At 42.3% G+C, this 21,390-nt stretch overlaps 2 protein-coding genes across 2 annotated transcripts; both read right to left on the bottom strand.

Annotated features, from left to right (window-relative positions):
* Positions 1-921: 921 nt before the first annotated feature.
* LOC309716223 (collagenase 3-like) lies at positions 922-3,631 on the bottom strand (the record flags this gene model as incomplete). Its single annotated transcript, XM_082549901.1, has 10 exons — positions 922-1,031; positions 1,492-1,595; positions 1,689-1,848; positions 1,931-2,064; positions 2,162-2,291; positions 2,394-2,555; positions 2,666-2,794; positions 2,950-3,098; positions 3,187-3,434; positions 3,533-3,631. The coding sequence occupies 10 exons, from the start codon at positions 3,629-3,631 to the stop codon at positions 922-924; spliced, it is 1,425 nt and encodes a 474-aa protein (XP_082406027.1).
* An 11,908-nt stretch (positions 3,632-15,539) lies between these two features.
* Positions 15,540-18,657, bottom strand: LOC309716412 (collagenase 3-like). Its single transcript, XM_082550210.1, has 10 exons — positions 18,494-18,657; positions 18,083-18,330; positions 17,846-17,994; positions 17,559-17,687; positions 17,287-17,448; positions 17,034-17,157; positions 16,783-16,916; positions 16,520-16,679; positions 16,308-16,411; positions 15,540-16,134 (listed from the first exon to the last, which is right to left on the bottom strand). The coding sequence occupies exons 1-10, from the start codon at positions 18,590-18,592 to the stop codon at positions 16,016-16,018; spliced, it is 1,428 nt and encodes a 475-aa protein (XP_082406336.1). The 5' UTR covers positions 18,593-18,657; the 3' UTR covers positions 15,540-16,015.
* Between the last annotated feature and the right edge of the window lie 2,733 nt (positions 18,658-21,390).

The raw sequence follows: 21,390 nt of genomic DNA, 5'->3' as shown, positions 1-21,390 counted from the left end.
CAAAGCACTGAATCAATGACCCATGACCATGACATTCTGCTCCGTACAGATGTGTTGTTATGCCAAGAAGCCATGTTATGTATTTATTATATTGTGTGAGAATGTATTATTTATATTGGATATAATAACCAAAAAGTATCAGATGTTTTTAAACAGTTCAGCTTTTATATAAATAAGACATGTAGCCATCAGTTATTTAAAATTCATACAGTCATTTTTCATATCATAGTTAAGAAACAACAGTCTAAAGACAATGAAGTCATTTCGTGTATTTATTAGTGAATGCTCCTTTTAAAATGAAGTCATCTGAGCAATTACAACAAAACACATTTAGAAAATAAATTTGAAGCTGCATTTAGAAGGTCATTAAAATATTCTCAAAATTAATTACTTAATGCAGTGCTCATCAATCTCATACCTTCTGCAGCTATAGCACAATGCAGTATTAAATCCCCCTTTAACATAATACTACTTGGTCAGTGGTTCAATTTCTCTTTAATATTCTCAAAATCTTTAGAGGGTGTTCAGTCATATCAGGATACCAATATCAGTTTTTAATTTAGTTGTTTCCAGTATAAACTAGTTTTGTTTTGTTTCAGCAAAACTTGCAGCACTAAACAATCTTATTTGAGCTGTAACTGTTGTTAAAGTACAATGAATTACTCAGGCAAGGGCAAAGATTTTGTGTCCACCTGGGATCAAAATAATTTAGCAGAGGCAAGGATGTGTAGATCATATATTTATAGATCATAGTACTGACTCCTTAAGCCCCACTTTTATTATATGTTTAAAAAGAAATTGAGAAAAGTGCAGTTTAAACGTTTTCAGTGAAGTACTTGAATAATACTGTAGGCTTTGTTTACAGATTTTTGTCTTAGTTTGCACAATTACTACATACTGTAAAAACAAAGACCCATTCGTCTAGGGGTTCGTGCAGCGCAGGAAGTAACTGTTCCTCAACACACGGTGCCGTGTCCCAGTCCCCAGGTCGTACTCATACATGTAGGGTCCACTGTAAATGTAAGTGTAACCTGCAGAACAATGGCTTAGTGTTAGTCTAAATACTAGTTAAAGAAATGGTTCACAAAAATAATACATTGTCTTAATTCAATGATATACATGAGGCCACTGCTTTCATGTGTTGGTTACACTAAACTAAAAGACGGTTAGCTTAGCTTAAAGCATAAATACAGCCAGCAGACTTTGCCAAAAAAATCCACCTACTACTGTCTCTAAGCTCAGTACTTAATACTTAACTGTTGTTCGGGGAGGTTATGTTTTTAGACTCATTATAAAGTAGGTGCTACTTTTCGGTTTTACACTGGAGCATATAGTTTAAGAGTTAAAGAGTTTTCAAGAGGTTTTAGAGCTGCTTCTGGTTCTGCTGTTATGTTAAAAGTGTGGAAATTACAATGACAGTAGCATGACTTTTAGTCTGGCAAGACATTTTTTAAAATCTCTAATTTCAGGTTAGCAGTGAGGACCACTCACCTTTGTGCTGGAAAGCTGCCGTAACTCTTCTGGTCAGGCCTGCAAAGGCCTGATTCACCAGTCTGGGATATCCCTGCTCCATAGTCTTTCTGGACTCATCATAACTGGAGAAAAACAGAAAATAGATTGATCCAGTTGACGTTAATAGTATAGAGTAGCTCACAGTGAAAATTGGAACTGGTAAACTTTCAACTCACCTGAAGTAATTATTGCCTACAAAGAAGAGAGTTTTGCCAGAGTTTACATCATGAAGGGCAGCGTCGATTTTCCTCACTCCTTTTGGCAGACCAAAAGCAGTTAGTGTTTTAGGGTAGCCCCGCACGGGCTGGTTGCCAGTGAAGGCCCACACTTTGCGACCTGTAGAAAACGATTGAAAACGCTTAAGTTAGATTCCAAAATATGGAATGTGTTTCTTACATAGATAAGGAGAAACCAGTACCTTTGAACAGAAACACTGTGTCTAACTGTCGGCTCTCATACGCAGCATCGATGTCCACAGGGGCACTGGGCCACAAGCTTCTGATGAGGCTTTGCTGTGGAGTCTGGCTCTGGGGGAAGCTACGCCACAAGAAGCTGATAATAAATAGAGGCAAACATGAGCCATCAAACAATCATTACTAAACTGTGGATTTAGATGTTTTAGCACTCTGCTGCGGCGCATATCTGAAACCTGTCTTTGAAGAAGATAATCTCTCCTCTGTGGGTTGTGACAGCATCCAATACCATGGTAGAATCACAGGCATCAGGAGTAGTGGGAGGCTTGGGATCATCCACAGAGGGATCCTTCCTAGAGTTTGAACCTAGAATTCAAAAGATACGTTTTGGGAAGCCCTGCTTCACAATCCACCAAAGGTCAAAACGAGCAGCAATACCAAAGCAATATTCAGACCCTCAGTACTCACCATAGAGGTACTGAATGCCCCTAACATCATCCTGAGGCAGAACAAAGGTGTCAGGGTTTCTGTAGGAGTACGTTGGGTACATTAGGGCACCAGGGACATTGGAATGACCTAAGCCCAGAGAGTGACCAAACTCATGGGCGGCGACAATGAAGAGGACGTAGCCTGAAGTAGAAAACACAGAATGACAATTGGTTACAGCTAAGGATAACTCAGGTCGCACACTACAGAGTAATAATTTGGACACCACAGTTCATAAAAGTAAACAAACTTACCCGTGTTTGAGCGGAACGTGAACGTTTCATCTTCATCAAAATGGGCATCCCCTCCAATGCCATCACCGGGAGCAAATGCGTGGGCGAGAGTGCCATCAGGGCCATCAAAGGGGTAACCATCACCATGTGCTGTTAGAAGATAGTAGTTTCAGGGTTGGCCAAACAAAACACAGACACTAAAAAAGCTTAGTGTTCCTGACTGATAGGTGGGATGATCCTGTCTTGTGCAATAATACAATAAAAACGTTCAGTGATTATATTACTTAGTGTGTTTTTAGACTCACCCCAGCGACCAAAGGAGATCATAATATCAGCAATGCCGCTGTAGATCCTTGTGAACCTCAGTGGAGTGACTTTGGCCCACACCTGCAGAGCTTTGTCTATGGAGTCATCCACCTCTGCCACAGACATGTCAGGTGTGTAGTTCTCTATCCTGCAGAGCACAACAATATCCAAGAAAATCATTAGTGTGGTCACATTTTCTCACGTTGTGTGTTATGTTGTGTCTTTAGATCATTCACCTGTATGTGAGGCTGTTTTTCTTCCATTTGAGGTTGTTTTCAAAAGTGGAGAAACGAGCGACCTGTTCATCGGGAACCCCACAGCGGGGCTTCTTCATCATGGCCAAAGTGTCAGCATCCAGAGACCCGGTGATCTGGAGACCAAAGAATCTCTGCATCTCAGCCAGCTTCTTGTTCAGCGGGCTGATGCCCCTTCTGACAGCTGGACCCTCCTCCTCTGTGAGGTTGAAGAATTTCTTCAGGTAGTTCTGTCAAAAAACATGAGATCTGAACAATATTCTTAATACCCCATAATCCTAGGACTTGTGTTACAATTATAGGACAAGCAAAGGAAACATATACATACCTTTGCAAAACTTTCATCTTCCACAGAAACTTCAGAAAGCGGCACAGAGAGAACTGCAGTCGCCAGACTGAACAGAATACACCCGGTGAGAGACCTCATACTTCTTCACTGTTTTGACTTGTGTGCATACATTGAAGTCTGGTGTTATATAGGCTGTGGAGGGGAAGTATCGTAGAGCTGATGACTCAGTAATAGTTATATTTAGGATGACATGACTGAGGAGAAGATCAGCACAGATAGAAAATTCCCAAATCAACTCTGTGATTATGAGATGACACATTACAAAACATTACATACCAAAACTACAGATTTTTAAACCAAATATTATGTTAATAGTGAAACAGTAAGGGATAATAAAACCAGTGAGTTTTGACTGCTGTACATATCATTGTAGGATCATGCTAGTGTATTTCTTCATCAGTGTTTTGCTGATACTCATTCAGACAATATTGTCTCTATGTATTTAAACAGGAGGGAGATGAAACATTTATTGTATATTTGCCATTTTACTTTGAATATGTTTCCTAATTTTGCATGTTGTTCGAAGTTATATTACAACAGACACTGTAAATTTTGCTTAAGGCGGTTTAGCACAAGTCAGAAGATATTTATCGAATCCATCACAAAAGGGAGTACCTAGATTATTTTTTCTACTGATAAGTGAGCAATGTGTCCTGAGGCTAAACCCAAACAAGATATATCGTGCTGTCAACAAACCCTCTGTTTACTCTCAATTTTGCATGTGGTGCACAACAGTGCTGCCATTCTTTTCAGTATTGGACACTGATGGTAGTATCGTTTGGATTGTGTCTTAGATATACTGAACAATGCTAAAAAAAACCCAGCTAGTACATGTGTAAACTATGACCAGTTAGTACCTGTTATGAAAAAGTATCTATTAAGTGTCTATTAGGTCCTTCTTCTTTTCTTCTTTTATTTTTTAAGAAAACATAAAATGAAACACTTTGAAAAAAGTTTTTTCTATGGTTTAAATATGCACCACATGATGATCATTTCTTTTGTGTCTCCATGATTGCATATATGAGTACCTATTTTGGGGGCAATTATATGGGTCAATATTACAACACTCCATTACACAATGAGCTGATGTTAACAGATTTTAACACAGACTGCATCAGTCATCCGCAATCGTCTCGTATAAGGATTACAAGAAGTCTTGTATAAGGTCCACCGGTAGTGGGGCACGATGACTGTCTTGGAAAACAAGAGAGCTTGTAATGCATCAACAGAACCAAAAAAAAGAAAGTATGCATTTTCATCATTTTGTATATATATGAGTGCTGTTGTGACATGAATCAGAGACTCGTCAGGATTTTGACTGCATGACAGCAAGAAAAAAGAGGTTTTTTTAACCTTATTTGGGGCAAATTCATTGAACGTCATAGATATTTTGTGAATCATACTTCAGTGGTATAGTGTTCATGCTTTTACAATTAGAAACTGAAATTGTCACTTTTTAAAATTTCTCATATTTAGAAACAGGCTTCAAAATACACTACTCTACTGTAGTAACAGTACCTATTTCCAGCATTCTTACAATGTTTATGCTTCTGTTCCAGAAGTCAGAAAACCTCATTAAAAAGCCAGTTTGTCCACTGTGATTGCAGCGGAACCTGATGGGAACTGATAACTCAACCTATGACTTGTTACTGCAGCTTGATGATCTGATGCATGAATCACAGAGATTGAATCACAGAGGTTGTTGTAGGCAGAAGATCTTTTACTACTGAATGTTGAGTTGTCATGACTGAAATTACCCAAACACTTCAGGGACTCTTCCTCCTTCTCAAGAATAGTACTCTCTATCTGCTGCCTTTTAAGGTAATGAGGTAATGAAGTATTCAAAAAAAAAGAAAAAATTCCAGACCATGCTGAGACGACTGAATGGATATCAAAGGCTGATGCTCATTGTTATACATCCTTTTGGCTTTTGTTTTGGTAACTTTGCAGTACAGTGTGTAAAAACCATGCTGATAACCCCATCGTTATATGAGTAGTCATCATAGTTTCCCTCCAAACAGAGATTATGATTCAAACATCAGGTCTATCTCCACAGTCAGGTGTATGTGGGCAGTCTATGATGAAACAGAGATCCACACCCATAAACATAACAGTGTGCGTGTGAGACAGTGAGACAAGAAATCCAGACATTTCCATTTTGGCAGCTTATCAACAATTTTCTCAGATGTTAGTTCCTGGAATGATAGATGTCAAAATGGCTAAAAAATAGCTCAGACATAACAAAGATGTGGCATGGATTTGGCAATAAATAAAAACCAAAGTGTGAAAATTATCTTTCAAATGTCACCATCACCATTCAACATTTCACCATTCATCATATCAGAAAAACATACTCCTCCAGGAGTGAGAGTTCTAGTCACCGTCTGGGTTCTCCTTGGAATCCAAACCATTTCAATTCCAAATGTTTACTTACAGACACCAAGCAAATCTGAGCACAGGAAAAGCAGGTAAGATACTCTTTTGCAGGCAAGGCAAAGAAACTTTCAAAATTGTGAGGAGCCAATGGACTGATCCAGACTGCGAGACATGAAAAATATGGTGACTTTTCCTGTTCTGTGGTCATTTCAACCGGACAGAGACAGGAGTAATGATAGAGTCAACTCAAAGGGACAAGTATAATTCGATCCCAGTTTCTCAGTTCGTAAACGAATGTTTTTGTACACAACCAACCCTTCTGAGCCAATGTGTGAAAAAAGGCGTGGGTCAATATCACCACAGGTTTCAGGTGAAACCATTGTGAGACCTTGCATTACCCTATTAGGCGACCTATTGAGGTTACTTCACACTGTCAAGTAACCTCAATGGGAGTTGAGGTGCCTGGAAAGGAATCTCAAAACTGCACTGTAGAAAGTTGGTGTTTTACAGGGTCAGATTTGAGTTGTCCTTTAACCACAATGAAAACAAGGAATGAAACAGAGTATGTGTGAAACTCACATTTCTCACCGCTAACACAGAGCCAGTTCTTAAGATGGTGCTAGAGGACCAAACAGCCATGGCTTTAATGATGATGGAGGGTCTTAGAGGAAATGGGAATATCATCAAACTAAACAAAGACAAAGTGATAAATGAAGTATTGAAACACATTATTTCCAAGGGAATGGGAAACTGCCAGAGCACTGGTCAAACAAAATGCTATAACAAGGTATTCAAAGTGCGCAAGATGTGTTTGAATGCTGTTTTAAATTTGTCTCCCTCTTTAATCCTTACCAAGTAATAGGCATTACAAAGGTCCAGTTTAGTGAAAATGGTGTTGCCTTGTAGGAGTTCCAATTCAGTTTACAGGAGGGGTGAGGGGTACTTGTTTGTCACCTTGATTTTTTCTTTGTCATGAAAAAGAACCCAGCACCAAGCTTTGTCGAACACTTCTGCAAGATCGTGCTACACTTGAGGCATGGAGGGACGGGGTTCAGGTGTTTTGGCTCTAATGGAGGAATTGACCAAAGGGGTGGTGGATCTGAGGAAAAGTAGATGGCAATTTATACTCCACCTAGGGCAGCCCGCTCTCACTCCCGATGCGTAATATACAGATGATTTGTCACGTCCCGAGGCATTCCAGGGAATGCGAAAGGTTACCTTTCTGCGTTCCTATGTAATGTGCCGGATTGTGGATGAAATCTAATTGAATGACGCTCCCGCAGTAACACACATTCCAGCTGTGTATTCCGGGCCTAACCCTAACCTTATCCCTAATTTTAACCTCCACCTTAATCGTGTTAGACAGTGTTTTCCAAAGCGATTTAAGTCAAATAAATGTACATGTGTAGATTTATTCCAAACAGTTCTTATGTTTCCTCATTTTAATATAGGGATGTGTTAGGTGGCCAAAGGCGTAATATACTGACGATTTGTCACCTAGCATAAAATGTTACGCTTTGGGAGTGAAAACGTGTTGCCTGGAGATGCAATCTTTAGAACAATAGATATTGGGATTATGAGTACTAAGTCTGTGAGGACCGAAAACCAGGAGTGTTTAAGGTGCTTCGAATAGGAAAAGGCTAATTTGCTCTACATGGTTGCCTGAGAAAGTTAATGAAAAAAGTTGTAAATAATCTATGAACCATTGCGTCAAGAACCATTATTAAACATACTCAGAAACTTATTAACAAACTCTTCAGAAGACAGACTTGGGTACAATTTAAAAACTGTTTGTCCCTATCTAATCTATCTATCTATCTATCTATCTATCTATCTATCTATCTATCTATCTATCTATCTATCTATCTATCTATCTATCTATCTATCTATCTATCTATCTATCTATCTATCTATCTACCTTGATGCTCTTCCCACTTCAGGCATTGGTAGAGGCCACTCTGGAGGCTTGAGAGGCAGCAACAGCCTTGAAACGATAGCCTGTGCAGGCCCCTGAGAGACAGGTGGGCTAAGCAGTTTCTGCTGAAACACTGGAAAACACTGGGTGAACCACCCAGGAACCTTGACAGTTTCATGGCCAGGTGAGCCATGTTTCCTCAATTTTTCAAGTTCATTCCCAGTGTTTTTGTTTGATATATTTGTGGGATGTTATGAGATGTGGATGTAAATGAAGGGCAAAACAGAACATTTAAGAGCTGCCAAATCAGACACATGCGGAGGTGGTAGTGTAAAGAGGCAAAACTACAAATAAACAAAAAACCTACAGACCTAACTGCATCATGGTCATGTGTCCTGGTAATATATTTTTGTGTTACCCCCCTTTTAAACTTTTATTGATATTCTTTCCACTCTTCAAAATTTCCCAGGCTTCCCTGCGATTCCTTGTCTTTGCTAGTTGCCTTTTCTTTCTTGTTCTGTAATGCTTAACCTGCCATTAACCTGATGATTGTATACTGCTTGTTCTTTGTTCATTTTTGTTTTTGGCTGTTCTCTCTCCAACATTCATTCATTTATTCATAATCCATCAGTATGAATGGACGGTAATTGAAAATATGGCGCATGCATTCATCAATAGGATGACCTGTAACAAGGTTTTGAAATTAAAGTGGGCTGTGATGTGAATGAACTGGGAGGTTGTTGTATGGTGTTAGTTCAGCAGGCATTACACACACATGCAGGTAGGAACAGATGATCACCGGAGATAACTCCTTTCTTTATTTTTATTTTTCTTCTTTCAAATACCACAACCAGAACAACATACTCACTAGCGCCCTCTAGCGCTTCTGGTAAATGCATCTACAGAACAAATGCAATAGTATGTGGACACAACAGAGGTTACTTCAAATGCAACTTTTCAGCAGCTCAACAAATATGACCAAATAGGGCTGGGTATCGTCACTGATTTCTAGAATCGATTCAATTCCAAATCACAACGTCCCAATTTGATTTGATCAACGATTCGATTGAATTCGATTCAATTTTGAGTCAGACAGTCAGAAATATTACAATTCTGATCATTTATCAGTACCGACACTTCATCAGAGGTGTAAGCATCACAGCACATGGCTTTGTATCACAGTAACTGAGGATAAAACCAAAAAAATATCATGAAGGAGATTTTCCCAGGGATCCCAGGGGCTATGTTGTCTGGGGGCTTTTGCCCCCTGGTAGGGTCTCCCATGGCAAATTGGCCCTGGGTGAGGGACCAGACAAAGAGCGATTCATAAGACCCTTATGAAAAGGACACCGAGGGAACAGTTTACCCTGCCCGGGATAGGGTTACCGGGGCCCCGCCCTGGAGCCAGGCCCGGGGAGGGTGCCCGAGGGCGAGCGTCTGGTGGCCGGGCCTTAGTCCATGGGGCCCGGCCGGGCACAGCCCGAAGAGGAGACATGGGCCTATCCACCCGCAGGCCCACCACCCGCAGGAGGCGCCATAGGGGTCGGGTGCATTGTGTGCCGGGTGGCGGCCAGGAGCGGAGGCCCTGGCGGACTGACCCCCGGCTGCCAAGACTGGCAATAGGGACATTGTCACCTCTCTGGTGGGGAAGGAGCCTGAGTTAGTGCGTGAGGTTGAGAGGTATCGGCTAGATATAGTCGGGCTCACCTCTACACATGGCTTGGGCTCTGGAACCAGTCTCCTGGAGAGGGGCTGGACTCTGTCTCAGTCTGGAATTGCCCCTGGTGAGAGGCGGCGGGCTGGGGTGGGTATTCTAATATCCCCTCGGCTTGCTGCCGGTACGTTGGGGTTTTTCCCGGTGGACGAGAGGGTTTGTTCCCTGCGCCTTAGGGTCGGGGAACGGGTCCTGACAGTCATCTGCGCTTATGCACTGAGTGGCAGTTCAGAGTACCCAGCCTTCTTAGAGTCCCTGGGGGGGGGGGGGGGGGGGGGGGGTGCTGGAGGGTGCTCCACCTGGAGACTCTGTTGTCCTGCTGGGAGACTTCAATGCTCACGTGGGTAACGACAGCGAGACCTGGAGGGGCGTGATTGGGAGGAACGGCCTCCCTGATCTGAACCCGAGCGGTGCTTTGTTATTGGACTTCTGTGCTAATCACAGTTTGGCCATAACAAACACCCTGTTCGAACATAAGAGTGTCCATAAGTGCACGTGGCACCAGGACGCTCTAGGCCGTAGGTCGATGATCGATTTTGTAATCGTATCAGCAGACCTGCGACCATATGTTCTGGACACTCGGGTAAAGAGAGGGGCTGAGCTGTCAACTGATCACCACCTGGTGGTGAGTTGGATCAGGTGGCGGGGGAGGACACTGGACAGACCTGGTGCACCTAAACGCGTAGTGAGGGTGTGCTGGGAACGTCTAGCAGAGGCCCCAGTCCGCGAGATCTTCAACGCACACCTCCGGCAGAGCTTCAACAGCATTCCGAGGGAGACTGGGGACATTGAGTCCGAATGGACCATGTTCAGCGTCTCCATTGCCGAAGCTGCTGCATTGAGCTGCGGCCGCAAGGTGGTTGGTGCCTGCCGTGGTGGTAATCCCCGAACCAAATGGTGGACACCAGAGGTGAAGGGAGCCACCAGGCTGAAGAAGGAGTCCTATCAGGCTTGGTTAGCCTGTGGGACTCCGGAGGCAGCCGACAGGTATCGACAGGCCAAGCGGAATGCGGCTCGGGCAGTGGCTGAAGCAAAAACTCGGGTGTGGGAGGAGTTCGGAGAGGCCATGGAAAAAGACTTTCGGACTGCCTCGAAGAGATTCTGGCAAACCGTCAGACGTCTCAGGAGGGGAAAGCGGTGCTCTACCTGCACTGTGTATAGTGCTGGCGGAGCGCTGCTGACGTCGACTGAGAAAATTGTCGGGCGGTGGAAGGAATACTTCGAGGACCTCCTTAATCCCACTGACACGTCTCCCGAGGAGGAAGCAGAGTCTGGGGATGAGGGGAATGACCCGCCAATTTCCGGGGGCGAGGTCACTGAGGCAGTTAAACAACTCCTTGGTGGCAGAGCCCCTGGTGTTGATGAGGTCCGCCCCGAGTTCCTGAAGGCTCTGGACGTTGTAGGGCTGTCCTGGTTGACACGCCTCTGCAATGTTGCGTGGAGATCAGGGGCAGTACCTGTGGACTGGCAGACCGGGGTGGTGGTCCCCATCTTTAAGAAGGGGGACCGGAGGGTGTGTTCCAACTACAGGGGGATCACACTCCTCAGCCTCCCTGGGAAAGTCTATGCCAGGGTGCTGGAAAGGAGAGTTCGTCCGTTAGTCGAACCTCGGATACAGGAGGAACAATGCGGTTTTCGTCCTGGTCGCGGAACACTGGACCAGCTCTTTATCCTCTCCAGGATACTTGAGGGTGCATGGGAGTTTGCCCAACCAGTCTACATGTGTTTTGTGGACTTGGAGAAGGCATTCGACCGTGTCCCTCGGGGTGTCCTGTGGGAGGTGTTGCGGGAATATGGGGTGTCTGGCCCATTGCTACGGGCCATTCGATCCCTATACAACCGTTGCAAGAGCTTGGTTCGCATTGCCGGCAATAAGTCGGACTCGTTCCCAGTGGGTGATGGGCTCCGCCAGGGCTGCCCTTTGTCTCCAGTTCTGTTCATAATTTTTATGGACAGAATTTCTAGGCGCAGCCAAGTGGCGGAGGGCTTTCGCTTTGGTGGCCTCAGAATCTCATCTCTGATTTTTGCAGATGATGTGGTTCTGTTGGCTTCATCGGGTGAGGGCCTCCAGCTCGCACTGGAACGGTTCGCAGCCGAGTGTGAAGCAGCGGGAATGAGGATCAGCACCTCCAAATCTGAGGCCATGGTTCTCAGCCGGAAAAGGGTGGAGTGCCCACTCCGGGTCGGGGATGAGTTCCTGCCCCAAGTGGAGGAGTTCAAGTATCTCGGGGTCTTGTTCTCGAGTGATGGGAGAAGGGAGCCGGAGATCGACAGACGGATTGGGGCTGCAGCTGCAGTAATGCGGACGCTGCACCGGTCCGTCGTGGTGAAGAGGGAGCTGAGTGTAAAAGCGAAGCTCTCAATTTACCGGTCGATCTACGTCCCTACCCTCACCTATGGCCACGAGCTGTGGGTAGTGACCGAAAGAACGAGATCGCGGATACAAGCGGCAGAAATGAGCTTCCTCCGAAGAGTGGCTGGCCTCTCCCTTAGAGATAGGGTGAGAAGTTCGGCCATCCGGGAGGGGCTCAGAGTAGAGCAGCTGCTGCTCCACATCGAAAGGAGCCAGCTGAGGTGGTTCGGGCATCTGACAAGGATGCCCCCTGGGCGCCTCCTGGGTGAGGTGTTCCAGGCATGTCCCACCGGGAGGAGGCCCCGGGGCAGACCCAGGACACGCTGGAGAGATTATATCTCTCGGCTGGCCTGGGAACGCCTTGGTATTCCCCCGGATAAGCTGGAGGAGGTGGCTGGGGAGAGGGAGGTCTGGGCCTCTTTGCTTAGGCTGCTGCCCCCGCGACCCGGCCCCGGATAAAGCGGATGAAGATGGATGGATGGATGGATGGATGGATGGAGATTTTCCTGACCTGACTTTTTATAGCAGATAACCTTAAAAATATTCTGCAGTAGAGCAAAATTTGGCATAATTTTAAAAAAGTTTAAATTTCTTCGGTATTGAACAGCAGAAATGAGCCTTTCTAGTCGGCAGTCATTGGAAAAAAAAAAAAAAACAGCGGTCAATGTGACAGATTGAAGAACTACTGCATATAAAACTGTTCAGTTAATACTAATTCATATCTGTTGATATAAGGATGCAAATAATGTAAATATGGTAAGAAAGTGGTTAAGAGTTTATTATTTTTCATGTTATATTAATGGCTTTCATGTTATTTAAGAGAACTGCAATCTATACATCAGTGATCGGCTAGTAAGCCTTTTCTGGGATCGATTAGTAATGTCTCTATCCTCCACTAGGGGGCTTTCGCGCGTTCTCCTCACTGCAATAAACTACTGCATGAGAGACGCAAGTCATAATCACTCTCGTGATTCTTTTCCCCCTGTTTTCAGGTAAAAGTGTTTAAAAGTTGATATATTTTCAATGTGTACACTGTTAAGATATTTAAGAGGTAATCCTTCATTGTTTTGTAAGCGTTAGAAGCATTATATTACAGTTTTGTGCACATGTGCGTGGTGGTTTTGAGCTGTGTTTTGTACTGTGTAATGGCCATTACGATAACTGCAGGAGCTAAAAATGCCGCGATTGTCAGCCATTTTGTCAGGAAACCTGCTCAAGTATATGTATAGTAAGCACTTTAGTATTTCGGTTTATTAATTAGTGTTTTTCTTCCACCATGTGACATTTAGCAGTACAGAATGTGAAACGTTTCTGCTCATTTTCACTGCAATAAACTACTGCATGAGAGACGCAAGTCATAATCACTCTCGTGATTCTTTTCCCCCTGTTTTCAGGGGTGTAACAGTGCTGTAAACAACAGTAGACTGGTGGGTAATAAGCAAGCGACAGCAGAGACACTCAGAGGCTGTGGCAAGAAATACAAACCATCACAGACTACAAGCCCACTCCACAGACTGCTGTCAGTTCCACCCCTTTATCAGATGAGCTAAACAAATTCTTTATTTGCTTTGAGGCACAGAACTTCTCCCCTGCAGAGAAGATTCAACCCCCCGCTCCCCGAACAATCAGGTGGTGACACTATCCCCAGACAGTTTGTGGAGATCCCTTGCCAGGATCAACACACGCAAGGCCCCAGGTCCTGACAACATCCCTGGACGAGCACTGAGGGACTGTGCTGCAAAACTCACAGATGTCTTCACAGACATCTTTAATACATCACTGACCCAGGCTTGCACATGCCTCAAAGCCTCCACCATCATTCCTGTACCAAAGAAGTCATCTCCCTCCTGCTTTAACGACTGCCATCCGGTCGCACTCCCCCCATCATTATGAAGTGCTTTGAACAGTTAGTCATGCATCAAATCAAGACATCTCTTCCCCCCCAACCTGGATCCATTTCAGTTCGCATACTGGTCAAACCGCTCGACCATTAGAATGCTGTTCATAGGCTTCAGTTCAGCATTCCCCAGCAACTAATTCACAAACTGGATCTGCTGGGGATCAGCACCTCGCTTTGGCTGCTGGATTTCCTGACAGTAAGACAGCACGGGGTCAGCAGCAACACCTCCAGCACAAGAACACTGAATACAGGGGTTCCCCAAGGATTTGTGTTGAGCCCCCTACTCTTCACTCTGCTGACCCACAACTGCACACCATCTCACAGTTTCAAGCTTCTGTAATAAAACTGTTAGGGGCGCACCACCATTTGGAGATCCACGGCAATGTGTCATGCAGGACGCATCACCCTTCTAGAAGTATTGTGTAAGAGAATAAAGTGTGAAATGGTCTACTGAACAGTGTTTTGTCTTCCATCAGATGCCTCTGAGGGATCAGAAGAACTCAATGAAGTGTTGATATTTAACACTACTCAGTTATTAGTTCTCACATCCTGATATATGTTATAGGGGTGCAACGATACTCGTATCGATATTGAACCGTTCGATACAGTGCTTTCGGTTCGGTACTCATATGTATTGAACAATACAAATTTTTAATTTATTTGATCAACTTTCCTTCTGACGATGCTGTCTGTGTTGAGCGCTCAGTGGATCTGCGCTCGACAGTGCAGCCTAGGCGGAGTAGTCGAACGCAGATTCACTGAGCGCAGGGCAAGCTAGCGAGACAGAAGTTTAGCTCTCCTTGCAACATGGCAAATTGAACCTCCCCCACCCTCATTCAGATCTGGCGTTTGGAACTATTTTGGTTTTCATGTGAAATATGACCCTGAAGGTAAGCGCGTCATGGACTAAAGTAAAACAGTATGTCGGATGTGCAATGCTCAATTACATTGGTGGGAACTACTGCGTTAGCGCAGTTAGCTCGTTAACGTGTTGGCTGTCCAGCCCCAGGCACGGGGCGATCCGCGGTAGCTCGTAAACTTGCCGCGTTGTGGCGTTAACGTCATTTCAACGAGATTAACGCTGACAGCACTAGTGGGAACACAACGAATATGACTGCACATTTACTCCGACATCATCCTCGTGCAAAGACAAGTGGAAGCAGACAAAAACAACAAGCACGCATGCTACAAACTTTACCCGAGTCATTTAGACAGCCGTTAGCACATGATTCTCCTCATGGGGAACTGATATGTTTAATATGCTGCTGAGAATATAGCCCAGAAGAAGCGTATAGCTTTTATTTTGGTAAGAGCCATTTCTCTGTAATAAACTCTCTTTTCCAAAGATGAGTGATTCCTCAATCAGATATATATATATATATATATTTTTTATTACTTTGTTGTTTCAGCAACATTAAATTTAAAAACTGTACTTTTGAGTTAAAATATATAGTTATAATTTTAATAAATGACAAATTAAAAAGGCATGAACATTTTTTTTGTATCGAAAAAAATATCGAACCGTGACACCAAAGTATCGAACCGAACCGAACCGTGAATTTTGTGTATCGTTGCACCCCTAATATTTTAGTAGTCATTTATCTCTATATCACTTTTATTCTACCGACTCTACATTCGTAAGAACTTTCTATTGTATATTTTTATTATAATATGACTGAGTTTAAGTTAGCTAAAAATAACTCCAAAGAGATACTTTTTCTTTTATACTTGGATTATATATGAGAGGTAAGGAAGCACTTCTTCAACTTTTGCATCAGTATTTTGTAAATAAAAGATCTGTACTTATTCTTACATTACCAGTGTGTGTACTTTATCCACCTTTGGTTGTAACATTGTAACACAACAGTAACATACTTAAAATGTGCTTATTGATGATGTCAATTTAATTTTACTGCACTCCATTTGATCTTTTGTATACATAAAGTCACAGTAATTAAAGTTGAAAACACAACAAAAACAATTAGCGAGTGAAAGAATTACATAATGACTGTGCCATAAATAAAACAAAATAAAAAGGTGAACCTCAATGAAGCAATGATTAACATAACAAAAACAAAATTAAGTACATAAGCTGCTGGTAATTGTTCAACAATAATATTAGATATCCAAAATTATATTGATACAGTTTCTCTTTATTTTTTTTACTGTGCCTTATTTAACATTCAAAATCTTCTGTAAACAAGTTAGAAAACTGGCTTATAGTAGCAGGGCAAGAAGTAGCTGTTCGACAGCACACGGTACAGCCTCCCGCTCCACATGGCATACTCAAACATTTGTGGTCCACTGTAGAGGTAGGTGTACCCTGCAGAACAGAGATGCTACATGTTAGTGCTGCATAACAGACCAGAGGGATTTTTAAACATGTTAAAATAGCAATCATTCATTACATGTAAACTCAAAAGATAAAAACAGAAATATAAAAAACAGATATCATTGTCTCGTTTCAGTGGTCTTCAAGCCTGAATTGCTGCTCACCTCCTTGCTGCAGAGCTGCAGTCACTTTGGAGGTCATTCCCAAGAAGGTCTCATCCACCTGTTTGGGGAATCCCTTATCCATCGTCTTTGTGGCCTCATTATAACTGGGAAAAGAAAAATGTATTTAGATTCATCTAACATTTGTAATACAACTTGTAAGCTGCTGTATGAAAATCAGTTGCCTAATTTTCTCAGGTCTTAGTGGAACACACCTGTAGTATTCACTGCCTACAAAGAACAGAGTCTTCCCACTTTGTTCGTCATAGAGGGCCGCATCAACTTTCTTCACTGTTTTGGGCAGACCAAAGCTGGATATTGGTTTAGGATAGCCACTTACAAGATCATAGCCGCTGAAAGCCCACACCTGCTGATCTGTGAACAAATAAGAAGTAGACTTTATAGTAAAGCTATGTAAAGGCACAAAAATGCTGACTTCAAAGGAGTGCTGCATTAGGTGGACACTGAGAAAGCATACCTTTAAAAAGTAAGACACGGTCTAATTTTTGGCTCTCATAAGCAGCATCAATATTAACAGGGGCATCGGGCCAGTTAGCTGAGATGAGAGTTTGTATAGGTGTGCTGATCTGAGGGTGTTTGCGCCAGACTAATCTGTGAACACATGCACAAAATGTAAATTAATGTAAATGACCAATCAGCCAATGTCAGAAGCCAGCTCTGCTATGAGAGATTTCTCACTCAGGTATTCAAGCATTTATTTTGTGATACCTGTCCTTGAAGAAGAGCATCTCTCCTCGCATTGTGGCAACAGCATCCAAAACCATCGTTGAATCACAGGCATCAGGAGTAGTGGGGGCTGTAGGTCCAGGCTTAACGGGATCTGGATTTGGACCTGGAAGTAATTTAATAAATATCACACTGTTGTAAGTTGTAAAATTATTTATGCACAGGCTCTTCTAAGATTTTGGTCAACTCAAATATTTTTAATTGAATAAAACCAAAAAAAGAATTTAGCACTCACCATAGAGGGACTGGATGCCATTAACGTCATCCCGGGGAAGAACATAGGTGTCAGGGTTACTGTATGAGTACACTGAGTACATGAGAGCACCGGGGTCATTGGAGTGAGACAAGCCCAGAGAGTGACCAAATTCATGGGCAGCAACCATAAAGAGGACGTAGCCTGAAGTAGAAAACACAGAATGACAATTGGTTACAGCTAAGGATAACTCAGGTCGCACACTACAGAGTAATAATTTGGACACCACAGTTCATAAAAGTAAACAAACTTACCCGTGTTTGAGCGGAACGTGAACGTTTCATCTTCATCAAAATGGGCATCCCCTCCAATGCCATCACCGGGAGCAAATGCGTGGGCGAGAGTGCCATCAGGGCCATCAAAGGGGTAACCATCACCATGTGCTGTTAGAAGATAGTGGTATTAGACTTGGCCAAACAAAACAAAAAAAACACTAAAAAATATAGGTGAGATGGTGAGATAGGTGGGATGGTCATGTCTTGTGCAATAATACAATAAAAACGTTCAGTGATTATATTACTTAGTGTGTTTTTAGACTCACCCCAGCGACCAAAGGAGATCATAATATCAGCAATGCCGCTGTAGATCCTTGTGAACCTCAGTGGAGTGACTTTGGCCCACACCTGCAGAGCTTTGTCTATGGAGTCATCCACCTCTGCCACAGACATGTCAGGTGTGTAGTTCTCTATCCTGCAGAGCACAACAATATCCAAGAAAATCATTAGTGTGGTCACATTTTCTCACGTTGTGTGTTATGTTGTGTCTTTAGATCATTCACCTGTATGTGAGGCTGTTTTTCTTCCATTTGAGGTTGTTTTCAAAAGTGGAGAAACGAGCGACCTGTTCATCGGGAACCCCACAGCGGGGCTTCTTCATCATGGCCAAAGTGTCAGCATCCAGAGACCCGGTGATCTGGAGACCAAAGAATCTCTGCATCTCAGCCAGCTTCTTGTTCAGCGGGCTGATGCCCCTTCTGACAGCTGGACCCTCCTCCTCTGTGAGGTTGAAGAATTTCTTCAGGTAGTTCTGGAAGAGAGAAATATTCAGAGCTTTACACTCAAATATCTGTCAGCATGTTTAAGCTCAAGAAACAAGACAAATAACAACATGGGATGGACAATTAAAATAATCACAACGTTTGTCCACTCTAGCCTATGCCAAAAAATAAAAAACAGCCAAGTACACATACCTTTGCAAAACTTTCATCTTGCCCAGTAATCTGAGATACTGGCATGCAGTAAACTGCCACTGCCAGGCCAAGCAGAATGCTCAGAGTCAAAGTCTTCATGCTTCCTCGTTGTGTGCAACTTGTGTCTCAGTGCTGTGAGAAGCTGTTATATAGGCTGGAGTTTGGATGTGTTGAGTAACTACCTGCCGTCAGTGACTAACGAAATGCTCCTTTTATGGTGAAGATGGGAACTCTGGCTTTGATTGCTCATGACAGTGTTACATGTACAAAAAACCCCAAAACACTGATGTTGAATCATTGTTGCAGTTTGCAGAGGAAATTGTTCATGAGATAATTAGAACAGCCCCAACATCTGTAATTATCAGATTTTAATAATAATAATAATAATAATAATAATAATAATAATAATAATAATAATAATAATAATAATAATAATGGATTGGATTTATATAGCTCAGTGAACTCAGGTTAAAGTTGTTTTCCCTCTTTATGAAAGTTCTAGAAATAAAATGTAAAACTATTCCTATTTTCAAGCTCTCAAACAAAGAAAACAAGCGTCCATTTTTCCTTTTCCAGAATTGACCTCATAGCTGATTTAAAGCAGATTTAATCACATATTTGAAGATTTTCTTTGTGTGTTTTTTCCACAATTATTATTATTGTTGTTGTTGTTGATTCACTTCATTTTAATATAGGGTTCAAAGCTGGTTTCCTTCTTTTAGCTTAGCTGTTATTATTTAAAACTTAGTTTCTAGTTTTCTTTCATATTTTCTCAGTGGTATTTGGTATCTGGACTTAATAATCTCAGAACAGTTCTTGTCTCATTAAACACTTTCACCTGTGTTTTCTTGTAATGGATGTGTTAACATAAATTTAATATTCTGTCAAACACTGCATTGAGGAATTGGAAGGTTTTTTTTCACTATGAACACTTTGGTTTTTGCACGATCCAACATGATTCCAAATGAAAAGAAGTATTTTGCCAGGAATTGGTCATGGAGGGTTTCAAGTGCTGCACATCACATACAGGAAAGGAAGATTAATGTTGACATTGCCACCATTTCTGTTACAATTGTGCAACCACATCTTCTACAATGAGCCACCTTTTGAGGTGCGTGGAACAAACCCGTGGACCAAGCTGAAGTCTATTAGCTGAAGTTCTTGAAAACCCTGTCCTTAATGCACAACATGTACTTTAAACGTGTGCCTCACACAGAGCCAAGACAAGATCAGATTCACTTTACTACCTGAAGTCTTGAAATTGCTACAGTGAAGTGTTAATGTTATCAGTGGGGTGGCTCAGATGGCAGAGCAGATCAGTTACTGATCAGAAGGTTGGTGGTTTGATTCTTGGCTTCCTCAGTCTGCGTGCCAAGCATCCTTGAGATACTAACCCCAAATTGTCCTCTGATGCATTCATCGGAGTGTGAATGTGTGTGAATGCAGATTAGTTTGCACTTGTGTTTAGAAGTGCTTGTATGAGTGGGTGTGAATGAGGCATGTTGTATAGAGCACTTTGAGTACTCCAGGAGAGTAGAAAAGCGCTATATAAGAATCAGTCCATTTACCAGAAACATTAAAGTCAGTTTATTCTACACATTCAATCGTGCCCAACCGCATAACGTGTTGGAAACTGGAAAGTTTTTTTTTTTCTGTGAGTCAACTGCAGGTGGGTGTTTTCCACCTTACCTGTAATTATCCCAAAACACTTTGTGTCAGTGTTACACAATACTGGACACAGGGATGAAGAGTTTTGACTTCATAAAGTAACGTTCAGCCTCAGGTAAATTAGGCAACAGCAGTAAAAAGACACACACACACACACCCACACACACTGAATATGTTTCAACATAAAAGCAAAGATTTTTTTTTTTATCAGGAAACTATCAAATTTTCTTTGCTAAGTAAAAAATAAATCCCTCTGATGGAACGACACGAGCTTAAAATAAATGTTACGTTTGGCTGAATAGCTCTATATCACATGTTGATGTTTGTATAGAGAGATTTAAAAATTAAAATTAGCAGCAAAAATAGATTAAAACACACATTTCAAATCATGAAAACTGTACAAATTCCAATGTTACATCACTGTATTACACACTGAGGTAAGACTAACCACACACTAACCACTTCTCTATTTTCTGTACATTGTGGTTATTACTGGACGTAAAAGTTTGTGTATGCATGCACAGCACCGTCAAGCTCCAGGGAAAGCATTACTTCACTTATCTCCTCTCTGTCACTGTTTCATTGCCTTCCTTCACTTCACATTCCAGCAGCTCATTAACACGACTGATGGAGTGCACACGTTTGAAGTTGGAGTCGTATTTGTAGTCCAAGTTTCCTTTGAAGAAGTGCACAGATCCTGTGGGGAAATCAATATTCATTTAGAATTTGAAACTTAAAATGTATTGTGGCAAACTGTGTTTGCTGTATGGGGCAAGGACTGTCTGTGTACAGTGCATTCAAAAGTATTCATAATGAAAAGGTTTAAGTACCTTGGATAGTACTGCCTTGGTTATAAACCTTTATACCTTACATCTTTTTTTTTTTCTCTATGTCTATATGCAAGTATTTTTCCAATCACAGTTAGTGAAGATATTCTATTAATCTGAGAGTCAAACAGCAAAGGAGCAGAAAACTATGAAGTGTTAGTGTAAATGTACTGTAAATTTTGTTGGATTGAATTTCTTTTTATGAGAAATTGACATTTTAAAGGGCTCTAAAAGAAAAGTGATGTAAGTACCATCATAGAAGACAGCAGCATCTATAGGCGTTGGGATCTCTGGCCACTGCTCCTCAACAGACATTGGTGATCCCTCCATCAACCTTTGTTCCTCGTTGTATCTACATTATCACATATAATAATAAAATATAATAGTGATTTTAGAAAAGCA

The sequence above is a fragment of the Aulonocara stuartgranti genome, assembly GCF_965226115.1.
Source record: "Aulonocara stuartgranti genome assembly, chromosome: 10".
Lineage (NCBI taxonomy): Eukaryota > Metazoa > Chordata > Actinopteri > Cichliformes > Cichlidae > Aulonocara > Aulonocara stuartgranti.
Note: the sequence above shows the minus strand (reverse complement) of the source record. Positions and strands in the feature narration are given on the sequence as shown.